At 54.1% G+C, this 12898-nt stretch overlaps 2 protein-coding genes across 2 annotated transcripts; both read right to left on the reverse strand.

Moving 5' to 3' along the window:
- Positions 1 to 1451: 1451 nt before the first annotated feature.
- BDP81DRAFT_446680 (sodium/bile acid cotransporter) lies at positions 1452 to 3210 on the reverse strand (the record flags this gene model as incomplete). Its single annotated transcript, XM_060592093.1, has 4 exons — positions 1452 to 2097; positions 2169 to 2607; positions 2716 to 2901; positions 3036 to 3210. 4 exons carry the CDS (start codon positions 3208 to 3210, stop codon positions 1452 to 1454), a joined length of 1446 nt encoding a protein of 481 aa, XP_060448958.1.
- A 1183-nt stretch (positions 3211 to 4393) lies between these two features.
- BDP81DRAFT_509308 (uncharacterized protein) lies at positions 4394 to 7933 on the reverse strand (the record flags this gene model as incomplete). Its single annotated transcript, XM_060595718.1, has 6 exons — positions 4394 to 5969; positions 6021 to 6502; positions 6533 to 6892; positions 6926 to 7030; positions 7070 to 7566; positions 7636 to 7933. 6 exons carry the CDS (start codon positions 7931 to 7933, stop codon positions 4493 to 4495), a joined length of 3219 nt encoding a protein of 1072 aa, XP_060448959.1. The 3' UTR covers positions 4394 to 4492.
- Between the last annotated feature and the right edge of the window lie 4965 nt (positions 7934 to 12898).

The following is a 12898-nucleotide window of genomic DNA, read 5'->3' on the forward strand; positions in this document are numbered from 1 at the left end:
TCATGTCGGTACCGTAGCTCAATGTAACCAAGCGAATGTGTCGCCGCCTCTCTGAGCTTTCCCAGACTAGGTGTCGATACTGAATGATCAGCTTGTCCCCGACGATACTCAGAAAATGCCCCGATAACGCCGAGAACTGGGTGTTGACGGAAGTCGAATCGGAAGTTGCTGCCTATAATGACGGGGTAGAGATCTGCATCAGTATCCAGCCGATGCACTCCAGCAGCTGCAGTGATCGCCACGAGTGCGCCCACCTCGGCAGAAGCAGGGACGGCAATGAAGTCGTCTGGAAGGTAGTCGGCAGTAATCGGAGCAAGATCGAACTTATCGAAACATTCCAAGCCAGTGGTTTTGAGAAGGCCAAGTTATGAAGCTGGGTGCGGTGCCATGCTAGAGACGCGATTTCTAGTAACCATGTTCGAAAATCCCAGTTTCTTTTTCATCCGAAGCATAAAATTGCTGGGTGTGGTCAAGCTGGATGTGGTCAAGCTCCGTCCTGACTCTGGTGTCCCCTCCCGACTTTGTTGTTGCCTCTCTCCTTCTTCCTTTTCGATAATCTCCCTGATCCCTCGGTTTAGCTCTCTCAATCTGAGAATAGGAGTAAAAGCGGTGTAGCTCCAGCTCATTTCGGAAAATATCCATGTTCTTGTCGTATGCTCCGACCATCTCCCAATAGCTCGGGAATTTGCTCTGCGACCGCCTTTCCCACCCGCAAGAACAGCTTGTAAGACAGTGGCAAGAGCAATCATGGAGGCTACCAATCCAATCAACAGCGTAAAAGCCGAAGGTGATGGGGTCCCAGTCGATGCCTGCATTTTGTGCCTGGTTTTGCTCAGCAAGCACATTCAGGAGGGCCCGAAGCAGGCAGTCTGTAGAGTGAGTTTTGATTCTCGGGACACTTCGAACCGGCAGTGTCCATGGTGAAAGTCCGACTTGGGACGAATCCACCGCCGACTATGGAGGCTCGATGGTGAAGGTTAAAAGGTGAGATCTGTTTAGGCTGCACACCTGACATGGGAACAAGCTGACTATATGTTGCAAATTGAGCTGGTTGATAGGTGCAATCCTGACTTGCGGCCGTCTCACAGCCGTTTGGCGGTCCGTAAAAATAGGCGAGGTATATGTTACCGCAGTCATGCAGGCTGCAGTATCTTTTCGTGGAGCTGCATTGAACGTACATTAAATACTACCAGAGTTGCTAGTTGATTAGTCTGTTGTGTGATCCCAGTAGTGATGGTCGAGCCACTTTCATATATAAGGCAGGTAAGGTGGTAAGTGAGGCAGGTAGCCTTGGCAAATGCACACATGTACTGCTGAAAGCAAGTTGGAACTCGAAATGCGTTTCCAGTTTCTTCCTCTTCTTCGCTTTCGCCCGTTACTTGAAGCCGCGTCAACTGGGTGACTGTGACACATGTACGGAGTACTAGATCCTGCCTTGTGATAGAAACCAATTATGCCTCAGAAATGGTCTTGACGGGCACCACATTATTCCCGTCTCTTCCCTCCCCACCCTTTTTCTCATCATCCCTCTCACCAATCGACTTTCCAGAAGACCGATCCTCCTCTTCTCCCCGTCCCCCAGCCACACTCACAACCCCAGAGCCAACACTACCCCCCTCCTCATCCCCCGTCCCATCCCCCTCAGCCTTGGCAGCCCGTCTCAAATACCACTTAAACACATACACCAAAATCTGCGCCATGAAAACCTGCTCAATCGTATACAACAACACCGGAATCTGAATCAGCGCCCTCGTCAAATCATCCGACTGCGTCCACATGGCCGTCGCCAACGGGATCCCCAACGACGTCGTCTTGGCCGCGCCGCAGAAGCATACGGCAATCATCTGCTCTCTCGGCAGCTGACGGACCGTCAGGGAGCGCCGGAGGAAGTTGGGGACCCAGCGGAACTGCAGGAGGCGGGAGTCGGATAGGCGGGGGTTAAGTGCTTTGCAGAGGGCGAGAGGGGGGCGGGCGGCGTAGAAGCAGATTAGGGTGAAGAGGGCGTAGAGGGCGACGTTCATGAAGACGTTGAAGATGATGGAGGGGTGGGGGGTTACGTAGAGGGCGCCTGTTTTGAAGGCTGCTGAGAAGGTTGTCCTATTGACGGGTATTAGTTTCGAGGGTCATGGATAGAACATCATGAAAAGGGGGGGGGGATGAAAACTCACCAAACAAGCAAAATCAGACAAAACGTCGACACTTTAGCAAGATAAAACGTCCTCAACGCCCAATCGACCTTCTTCTCCCAAAACCACCTCACAACCTGTCCCACAGCCAACGGCAACAACACGCTCAAGCCCAACTGCTTCAGCACGTTGGCGTACATCGCGCCCAGGGTACTCGGGTTCGCGGGCTGCCAGTCTGCAAACTCTGGTGTTTTTGGGATAAAGCCGTAAATCAGACCGGGAGAGATGAAACTACCCAGCACGTTGCCGATGACGACCTCGATGATGGCGGCGGCGTCGTCGCCGCCCGAGGCGCGGGTCATTACGACGTTGGAGGCGATTGTTGTTGGGAGGCAGGAGGCGACGACCATGCCTACTATGATGGGGGTTGAGAGGGCTTGGGTGCGGAGGCTGCCTGCTGCTATGATGATGTGGACGATGACTTTGGTTTTTGACAGTTAGCATCGTGTTCTTAGGTATATCGTCTCTGAACTAAAGCCCTCGCCCCCTCAGAAGTGTGCGGAACGTGTTGGGCAAGTGAGTTACTTACTGAGAAGTATCACAGGAATGACAATAAAGCTGATCCCCTGAACAATAATATGCAGCCGCCAGTTGGCCACGTTCTGCCTCAGCTTCGCGTGCGAGAGCTGCAGGCCGCTGACGAGGAAGATGATGGCGATGCCGCCGTAGATGATGGTGTACTCTGACCTGATCGGTCCACCTCTAGCCGCGACATCTTGAGTTCAGTCATTAGTCAAGGTGCTCATCTTGGAACTCCATCCTCTTTCTCTCCGACTCCCATCTCACACACTCTCTCTCACTGGCTCACTCTCCATCTCACAAGAAAGAGACTCGTCAATGCCAACTTACTCGGAAAAAAGTACGCAAACACACAACTGAGAGCGAACCCGATAACGAGCCACTGCGCCAAAACAAGATTGAAAATCTTGACTGCTTGACTCCGGATGCGCGCCCACGTCGACGTCGGCGCGGACGCGGACTGAGGCTTTGCGCCCTCGTCGCGGGCGTCCACGGGGCCGGCCATGGTTACTCAAATACGCTCTCGCCGGTTCAGGCCGAATGAGACATCGGAGGCGTTTGTGTGATGGACGGCGCAAAAGGTGGAGTTCTCTATCCGTAGTCGGTTGTATTTGAGCGGTGGCGGAACCCGGAAGACCTCCGTATCTTTAACCGATTGACTTATCGAGATAAAGAAGGTCGTTGGGCTTGCGGTGAGTATGCCAAAGACTTTAGATCGAGAGGGTAAAGCTGTATTGGATTAAGGTTAAAACGACTTCACGTCTCGACATGCAGCTGATTATCAGTCCCTGGACCAGGTGTTTTTACGGCATGCCAAACGTTTGGCCGTCTCACACACACACAACCCCGGACAAGTCTTCCTCCGCAGATACGATTAGGTGATTGCGAAAAAGATAATGGATGACGCCAACGCCCAGGTCAGTCGTTTGAGTCGTTGGTTTTCGCGTCGCGAGTGCGGGGCCGGGTTATACCCGGGCGGCGGCGCGGCGAGAATCCCGACATCGGTATCGTCCGAAGGTAAGAAGGTCAGGCCAGTACTGCACTAGAAGTTTTCGCCTATGTGTTTAATTACTCTGTTTCTGAATGAGGCGCAATGAACGGACCGATTGGATTGAAGCTTTTTAACAGGTATTGAAATGATTCTGTGAAAAGGTCTAGAACAGCGAGACACTCGAGGCTCAAGAGACTTCGGGGCTCTCCGCATCGGTGCCGTGCCGATTTGGCCGAAGTACTGAAATACGGAGGCACGTGGGAACTCATTACTCTCGGCCGGGCTTTTCTTTCATCTCGGCTCCGCGGCTTTGGGTACGCCCATCCAATGGTACTCGAAGAGCATCCTTTTCCTTTCCCCGGTTCCCCGGATTCCCCAAAGTCATTAGAACCCAGACTCGATATTTGTAATACGACGGGGCAAAATAGATCCGGATCCTGGAGACCACAAGGTGTGAATAGATCTTTCAATGGATTGGTTTATTCATTACGTTTACGACTAATAACAGCGGTAATGTTTACCCGCCTCAGTCTCTTTCTCATCCGTCATACACCATCTCCCATCTCTTAGCCTCATATCCCGTCATCTAGAGAAGTAATTTCCCATCTTCTGTATCATGCTTTATCCTTGATTCGTTTTCCGACGTGCTGTTTTCCCATCCCAATGTTTTACCCCCCCCCCCCCCCCCCCCTAACTTCTGTAATGTAACCATATTTTCCAAACCAGGGTATCTACCAATATTGTGTAAGAGAAAGTAAAGAAAGAATGACAAAGTGTCAAAAGTCATGCAATCACCTCAAGCATTCCTAGCTTGGTTCTGCATCCTACGCATCGCCTCACGATGCAACTCAAACATCTCCCCACTCTGCATGCTCCTCGTGAAAGCCTGATCCGACCTCTCCTTATCGATCCTCGCCTTCTCCTTGCGCTTCGCCTCCGCCTCCTTCTGGCTCATCATGAAGCTCCGCTGCAGATCAATATTTCTCTGCACATCGGCCTCGCGCGCGGCAGCCTGGCTGGCCGCCAAATTCGACGCGCTCGGCGAGCGGTACATGCTCAGCGTCATGTCGCGGCCGTTGGCGGCGGGCGCGGGGGACGCAGTGCCGGCGCGCAGATCGGCGCGGACAGAGTCCCGGAAGCTGGCGAGCCTGGCGTCGCGGGCGTCTTGCGAGGGGACGTTGGAGTAGCGCATGGGCTGGTGGGAGTCGAAGGCGACGTTCTCGGCGGACATGCTGGGTACGTAGGAGCCGCTGGCTGATCTGGAGCCTTCGAGGGAGGATCGCATCGTGCCGAAGCTGCTCTGGCGGCGGATGATTTCCTTGCGCTGGCTCAATGGGAGGTCGTCAAGAGAGGCCGGCGGCATCTGCGATGGGTGGATGGGGTAGTTGTACATGGAGCCGGATTCGCTGTGTGTTCTGTAGGGCGCGGCGGGGATCTCGGGCATGTTGTTGTTGGCGCCAGTCAAGATTCCGTATGTCTTATTACGCAGGGCGACGCTTCTTTGTGCGATCAAGCTCTGAGGGTTGTCGTAAGACATGATGCCAGGCGGTGGCGGCGGGGGAACAAAGACAGCTGGGCTTGTTGCTGAGGGAGCGATGCCAGAGGCGCCGCTCTTGGTGCTTGCAGCTCGAGAGAGCGCCTGCTGTTCTTCTTCGGCGATAGGCTCGAACTGCGTCTTGCTTGATGCACGGCGATGTGACTGGTAGGAGTTGTTCCTTGAGTGGCCGCGGTCCGGCGACTGAGTTGACTTGGGTCGGGTCAAGGCCGGTGGAGGTGTCGCGACGGGAGCGGGCGACCTCGAAGGAGCTGGTGCAGGCGCGGGCGTGGCGGATAAGGCGGTCTGCTGAAGCTCCTCGACGTGCACAGGAGCTGGTGCCTCCCGGGTCTGCGGTCTATCGTCTCCAATCTTCAAAGTCTCAGGCTCTGGTGCGTCGGCGTGGCTTAGGTGCTTGGCCCATTCGTTTGTGCGATAGTGTAGCGCAACGTTGGAGAAGCTGGGCGGCAGACGCTCGTGGGTGAGATTCAGGGGCGTGGAATGGAGCGAGGCCGTTGACTTGGCTTGCTGAGAAGGAACGGGAGGCTGTTGACCCCCGACCGACTCCGACTGCTTGAGTGAGCTGTCTTCTTGGGCGACATCACCAACTACGGTGGTCTTCTCCGGTGCCCTCTCTTCAACAGCAGCAGGAGTGACATCCTTGGCCAGAGACTGGATTGGCATGTCAGTGACAGCTGTCATGGCTGACACCGGTCTAACAGAGTCCCCGTCGGTAACGCTTCGTCGAGATGCAGATGTTGATGTGATGGTCTCCGGTTTGATGCTTGACTGTTGCTCTCCAGCAAATCGTGCGTTGATCTCGATGCTGCGCCGATGCTCACCGTTCACAGTTCCGGCGCCGCTGTCGCTCCGAGTATCAATGGTGGCTGCAAGGGAAACCGCGTCGTCATCCCGTGGTCGTTGAAGGACCGCCAGCTCCTCATCGTCGTCTTCTTTACGATGCGACATCGATGTCCGCTGAGAGACTCTCCGCATCAGCTGTACCGAGCTTTGGGAGAGACGCTTCGGAAAGGAGCTCCGCTTGCTCCCGACGCCTGCCTGGAGCTCCTCGTCATCATCGGCAAAGGTTGCAATCGTGGATCGTTCCTCCTTGTCTCTGGCCAGAGCCTCCTCATCTGGGAATCTGAATGGCAGAGGCACCACTTCAGGAACTGGTGCCACCTCTTGTACGCTCTGGACAGCATTAGTGTCTTTGGGGACTTCTTCCGTCTGGCCAATGGCCTTGTCCGCAGCAACGGCTCCTGTGTGAGTCTCATCCGGAGCGACGCGTACTGTTACGACGACATCCTTCTCCTTTTCGGAGACCATCAAACCTGGATATGCTGGCTTTGGGGGAACAGTGGGAGGAACATCTGATCCTTGCATTTCTGCCACGGGAGGGGCGCGTGATCGAGGGGTAGCGGTGCTCTGACTATATCGAATGGCCTTCTCGTTCTCGCTGTCACGAGCAAAGCCGGAGTCGTGGTCATCGCTGTCCGGTACGTAATCTCCGTGTACTCTTTCCCACGCTCGTCGCTCCAAAGCGGTGCGAGCCTCAAGCTCCCTTCCAATGTTGGCCTCTTCGTCATCACGGGCACGCTGAGCCTCGGCCAACTCTTCTTCCCGCTTCGTGCGTCGATCCTTGATGACGTTCCACAACCTCTTTTGAGAAATGATGCCGATGATGAAAATTACAACTATCGCTGCGACCTCAACGCGAATGCCCTTGGTCAGCGGGTATGTGTTGGTGTCTTGGGGAAATAGCTTGTCGTTCAGATCCCAGATGTACGCCCAGAACTCCTTCAGGCCAGCCCGGCTAAAGCAGTCGATTCCGAGGACAGTTGCCGTGGCACCACTGAAGGCAATTGTAGACATGAGCGCCCAATCCCGGGTCCATCGGGTGAAGTACGATGCGAAGCCCACTAGGGAGAAGGCGATGATGAAAATGACTTTGCCAATCCCCGTGAGCAGGCCGCCCTCATGAAGGCAAAGCAGCCACATTGACAGGCAGAACCCGCCGAGAGCACATCCGAGGCATTCCGTAATTTCTTGGAAGAACCAGGAAGCGAGGACGCCAACTGCAGCGGCCGGTAGGACTGCTGCGACGACGTACGCTCCTTGGGGTCCATTGGACACTGGGATGACCATGACGTAAACGACCAAGACTGTGATACCCAAGCTGACGACGTACGCAACGGAGAAGGCATTGTGCAAGATTGTGTTCTTGATGCCAATCAAGTTGTAAATGACCCCAGTGCAGAGCAAGATGACGCCAGCTACGGCCCAACCTGGTGTGACCTTTGGCTCAATAGGTAGCTCTCCTTTCGTTATGGTAGCTGTAATAATTGTCAGCCTTTTCTAAGAGTTGACCTGAGTATTAGATGTGTTACCGCAAGTCCACTTACAATTGTCAAGGCTTGAATTGCCTGAGGTGCTGCCGCTCGTTGGAATGATGGGAGGACTAGAGAGCGTGGCAGAAACAGAAGGCGACTCGGTAGTAGCGGCTGCCGTTGTCCTCATTGAAGAGGCCGGTGGTGTGGTAGTTTCAGCATCATGTGCGCTTCGTGATAAAGTAGAAGAGGCAACGGCTGTTGTTGTAGTACCGCTCTCTTGACGTCTCGCGGGCACGAAGGCTTGAGCAACAGCCACTTGAAGGAAGATTATGAGAAGGCCCCAAGTGATTAGACGATTCCACCTCGCCATGATGACGAATTGGCCACCAAGTGTCGAATCAAAATTAGTTTTTTCAGTATTACTGTTTGGTGTTATTGAAACAGTTTCCGAGCATCGATAGTTGATATCCACCTGGAGCACTCGGGACGTGAAGAGAAGAGGGGATGCCGGCAAGGAGAAAAGAGTCGGTGGAAGACACGGGCGAGCTGAAGGGAAGAGCTGGGAGAGAGACGGTATTATTAGATGAACGAACAATGGTCAGCCAGCATCGACTCGAACCCCAGAGACCAGTGGGGGATTAAGGCAAGACAGCTCCAGGGCTGACAGCAGGGAAGGCGAGGGGGGGGAAAGGAAAGAAGAAAAAAAAGGGTACAGACAGGGGCAGGGAACAGCCCAGATGTCATGGGGTGGAGTCGAGGCCTGGAGGTGATCAAACTATACAGAACAAGGAGGAGAGTGTTAATGCCGGAGGGGGAAGATCCATGGGAGAGGTGCGGACCCGGCTGGTAACACCGAGCAGGGCATCATTGGTGCACGAAGACACGCGGATGGCATCAGCTACGATGGACTCGTCACAGCGAAGAGTGCAATCCTTCTCACATGACGGAATAGACCCGGGGACTGAGGCAACGCATGGAACCCTTCGAGATGGTCAAAGACTGTGAAGGGCTTCCTTTCTAGCCACCATCTAATAGGTAACAGTGAGATCAGACCAAGATTGAAGCTGCCTTGCATGCTCTACAACCATTTCGCGGCGAGGAGCTTCCAGCCTAGCTGGGATGACAAGAACCGTAGCGGCATAGGATCGAAAGAGGAAGTGCAAACAGGACGGCGCGCGGGTACGGGAGATGAATCCCACGGACGTTCTGAGAAAAGAAATGCAGGCAGGCAAAGTGAGGGTGGCCAACCAAGAGGGCGAGGTCCCTCTTGGCAGCATCGACTACAAGCGAGTGACCTGCGGCTCTCGGCCAGAAAACGGCCAAGAAGGCCAAATCGAGGGTCCATGGCGTCGAGACGGGACGTGGACAACTAGTTTTCTTACGACGCCGCGGCCTGGCCAGATTTTGCGGCAGACAACAAAAACCGCGGTCTGCTTGCTGGGTCTATGTGAATATGTCACGGGTTCCAAGGGCGATATGAAGGGCAGCAGAATGCAGCAAACGCAAATGTAACCAAAGACGATTCGAATTGAGGAAATTTGTGACGAGGAAGCTGTTGGTACCTGGAAGTTGGCAGTAGGTAAGCAGTCGTCGGAAGTTGAGGCGCGTCCATCCCAGATTACAGGGACAGGGGATGACCCCGGCATACCGCGCTTTAGCGTTTGACTCGGATGGGAATAAGACAATCAGGAACAGCAAGGAACAACAGCCCGACGAGATGGAGGGGGGCAGCCTCTGAGGATAGGGTGGAGGGGTCCGTGGGGCTTGAGTTGGCCGTGAGGTGAGTAAGGAATGCGGACGGATTGGATGGATGGATGGACGGGAGGGATGAGATGGTGAATTGGATGGGATGGGATGGGATGGGATGGGATGGGATGACCGTGGGAAATCGACGCTCACCAAAACTCCTGCCCTTGAGCAGCTCTAGTCTTCCTGCTCTTCGACGCCTCCACGACCTCTTTGGTGCCAAATTGTCCCGTCCCGTCCAGTCTGCCCTCATAGAAATGCCCGAGACGCGAGACGGGCGCGCGAACGATTTGCACTGGCCGAGCGCTACGTGCAGTACTCCGTACACAGCACATCGCAGCGCAGAGTGAGCTGGCATGGACAGGGCATGGTTTTGCATCTTGGATACCGGATCCCCATTCGCAGCCGAATTCTGTCAGACCCATGGGCCAGCCATACAGGATCCATCCATAAGTGGCAGTGTAATGGTTCGTACGCATCATGATGATGTGGAAATCACGGCGGTAGGTAACCTTTGCTGCCTTTCCTGTAGCCACGTCGTCTGCACTGCCGGAATGGGAGTGTCGAGTTGGAGATTTCCAATAGTCTTCTGCCACCCGCATGAGTTCGTGTCCAGATGCGGACTTGTATGTCGGCCGTATTGCTGTAGGTAATGCGATGAATTGCTTTTTCCCAGCAACGTTGCGGCGGTGGTTCGGCCGAGGTCGTTCATCAGCTGAACTTCAAGTCTCCCAGCACGGATAAGTACACCGTAGAGGGGGGAAAGGAGATTATTGCAACCTAAGTCAGGTCCGCCGCAAGATCGGTGGCGCACCCAAGGCAAGACAAGGCCGGTAGCCGCGGTGCCGCGGTGCCGCGCAGCACGAACATTGGCTTGTCTTCCTGTATTAGGTCAGTGTTCGTCTGCGTGAGGTGGTAATAGGAAAGAATGGTGTGAGCTGCAGCCAACCATTGCAGTCCATAGCTTTGCTGCAGCTGCAACATGCACCTGCACGTCTCCGGTCAAACGAGACGTGGAGACCTTGAAGACCTTGGCTTGCTTGGGGAGAAAAAGTCGTGATGGATGCGAAATGAAAGAGTTGCACCGACGCAGCGGGACGAGGACGATCTCCCAAGGTCCAACGTTCCAAGTACGTACCCCGGCCGGGAGCTTTTTTGATGACCAGGGCCGAAAAAAGCAGGTGCCACCTACGCTAAGCCTTCTCCAGATCCACTAGCCCATCCCGTCTTAGGTCGGTTCCTGCCTTAGCTTAACGGTGCATTCAAGGGAGGAAGGGAAGGAACCTGGAAGACGAGGATGAAGAAAGGCAAGAAAGGCAAGAGAGAGAAAAGACATCGACGAGCACTTGCACTTTGCAAATATCGTACGTTATATACGTACCTACGTACTGCTACGTATCAAGGTAGGTATATCTTAGGTAAGGTAGCGACCAGCAGAATCAGGTCGACACTGAATCTTGCAATCTTCCCAACAATGAAAGGGAACCTTCATCTCACTTCACCACCACATCCATAACATCGCTCATCCTTGATATCATCGAGCCATCAACCCCCCACCTCGATTCCTCCTAGCATCTTGCTAGACTAGCACGACTAGACCACGGAAGACCCATGCTTGCGATGGCAGACTATGCGTCAATAACTTCCGAAGACGCGCTTGCTCGGCAATAGACCTCACAGTTGGCCCAGTATTTTGTCTCCATTGATCGTCTTTCAGCTGGTTTTTTTTTTCTCAGATCTTTTCTGCCTCTGCTCTCCGTATGTACACATCTATCCAGCCGATCGAGATTACGAGTGGCATTCTCATCGACTTCGAACCCGAACCATGACAACCCGGCGCGATCGGACAGCGGGCGTGTAGTCTAGGCCTGCATACTATGGTTCTGGATTTCCGTGCCTTTCCTCAACCAGTGCTAATTTACCCTACAATAACTTACGCCATCAACACACACGCACAAAGCGCGGGTGCCTCCAATGATGCCGGAGCACTTGCTCAGTTCTCCCTTCAACCACAACGGACGCCGCCCATACATATTGAACTTTCTTGCCGACCGACGAGCCCACTCAGAACCCACTTAAGCTTTGACCGACACTTTCATCCCCCACATGGACAGCCCAGTGATACTCTCCACGGCATTGGGCCTGGATTTGGGACATGTAGATCCATTGTAACAAGCCGGCCTGGTGGACAATGACGGGCTGACAGATGGGCCCCTGAGTCTGCTTGAGCCTTGAGCCTTGGAGGAAGAAAGACACTTTGACTCAGTTGTCTGATTCTGACTCTGACTCTGATAAACAAGGAACGGCTGACAAGCGCGTCGACATGGCCACGGTCACAACCACAAACATTGTGACGTCGACTGTTCTGCTTTCATCTCGTCAGTTCATGCCTGCGACTGACTTGACAATCCGGCATTGTTTCGAGGCTTGCCTCTAGAAACAATGGCTTCCCGACTACTTTGACTGGCACCAAACCAGAGTTCTATTTTCCTTCTCATCACGGTCTCGATGTCTCGATGGAAGCAAAGCACGTCCGTCATTCACACTACTCAATGATTGATCTGGGCCGAAACCGCGCTGCCGGTGCCGCTATTCCTCAAGAGGCGCTCTCGGCCAAGCGCCTGTGAAATTGAAGGGTCCACACATTCCTTCGCCCGATCCAACAAGCCAAGGGAGAAGAAATTTCTTTTAGCATCGACTCTTGCCATGTGCTTGATGGCAGCGAGCGCAGGTCACGCAACAGCGGAAGCTTACGAAGCGTTGTTCTCCTCACCTTCTTGGGTAGCTGTTGTTGGAAGCCCTTGTTCAATTGCCCGACTGCCGCAGTGCCGATGGTATACTTTAACTTGCCCCACGTTCTGCGCCTCATCGCATAAAGGGGTCCTGGCATCCCTGCTCGCTTTGATACGAGCGAAGCCTCACTGCATGAGCCTCCCCCATACTGGCGATCCTGAGTTTGCTTTCTTAATCATTTTGTCTTTCGCCTCGAAATCCCGAGTACCATCTTAGATATTGGGCTGACCATCCAAGTCGGCAGCTGCTCGTGTAACTCAGAAAAAGAAACACCATAATCTCGGCGCCGCAACGCCATATTCATACCGCCAACGCCGGACACTTCCTTCCCGCTGCTGTCCGACACAAATCATGGGCGTATTCGTCCCACATTCGGACGCCGTGTCTGCGGACTCCCGTGAGCCACTGTCTAGCCGGCTTCTTGTTCGTCCCTTGGCATAGCAAATTTGCGGCCATCGTCGGACAACCTCATTGAATAACGAACGGATTCCTGGAGCGGCTGATGGAATGGCCCGGCCGGTTGAACTGGTTCCCCTGAACGGTTCGTCCGACGTTGTGTGGAGGGGCATATTCATGCCGTGACCCGTGAACAGGCCTCCCCTGATTCAAGGCTCTATCCCTTTTCCAAGCCCGGCACTGACAAGGACTCAACCAACACCAACCATGTTCTACTAAGAGCAGTTTATTGGCGTGTTTTGTCCTGGCCATCGAGTCTGGGTTGAACCTGGGCAACTGATTCAACCTCTTGAGAAAGGACATTGTGTAAGCGACACTCTTCGTCTCGCCCAGACGGACA

The sequence above is a fragment of the Colletotrichum phormii genome (assembly GCF_030913505.1).
Source record: "Colletotrichum phormii strain CBS 102054 chromosome Unknown BDP81scaffold_4, whole genome shotgun sequence".
In the NCBI taxonomy this organism is placed as follows: Eukaryota; Fungi; Ascomycota; class Sordariomycetes; order Glomerellales; family Glomerellaceae; genus Colletotrichum; species Colletotrichum phormii.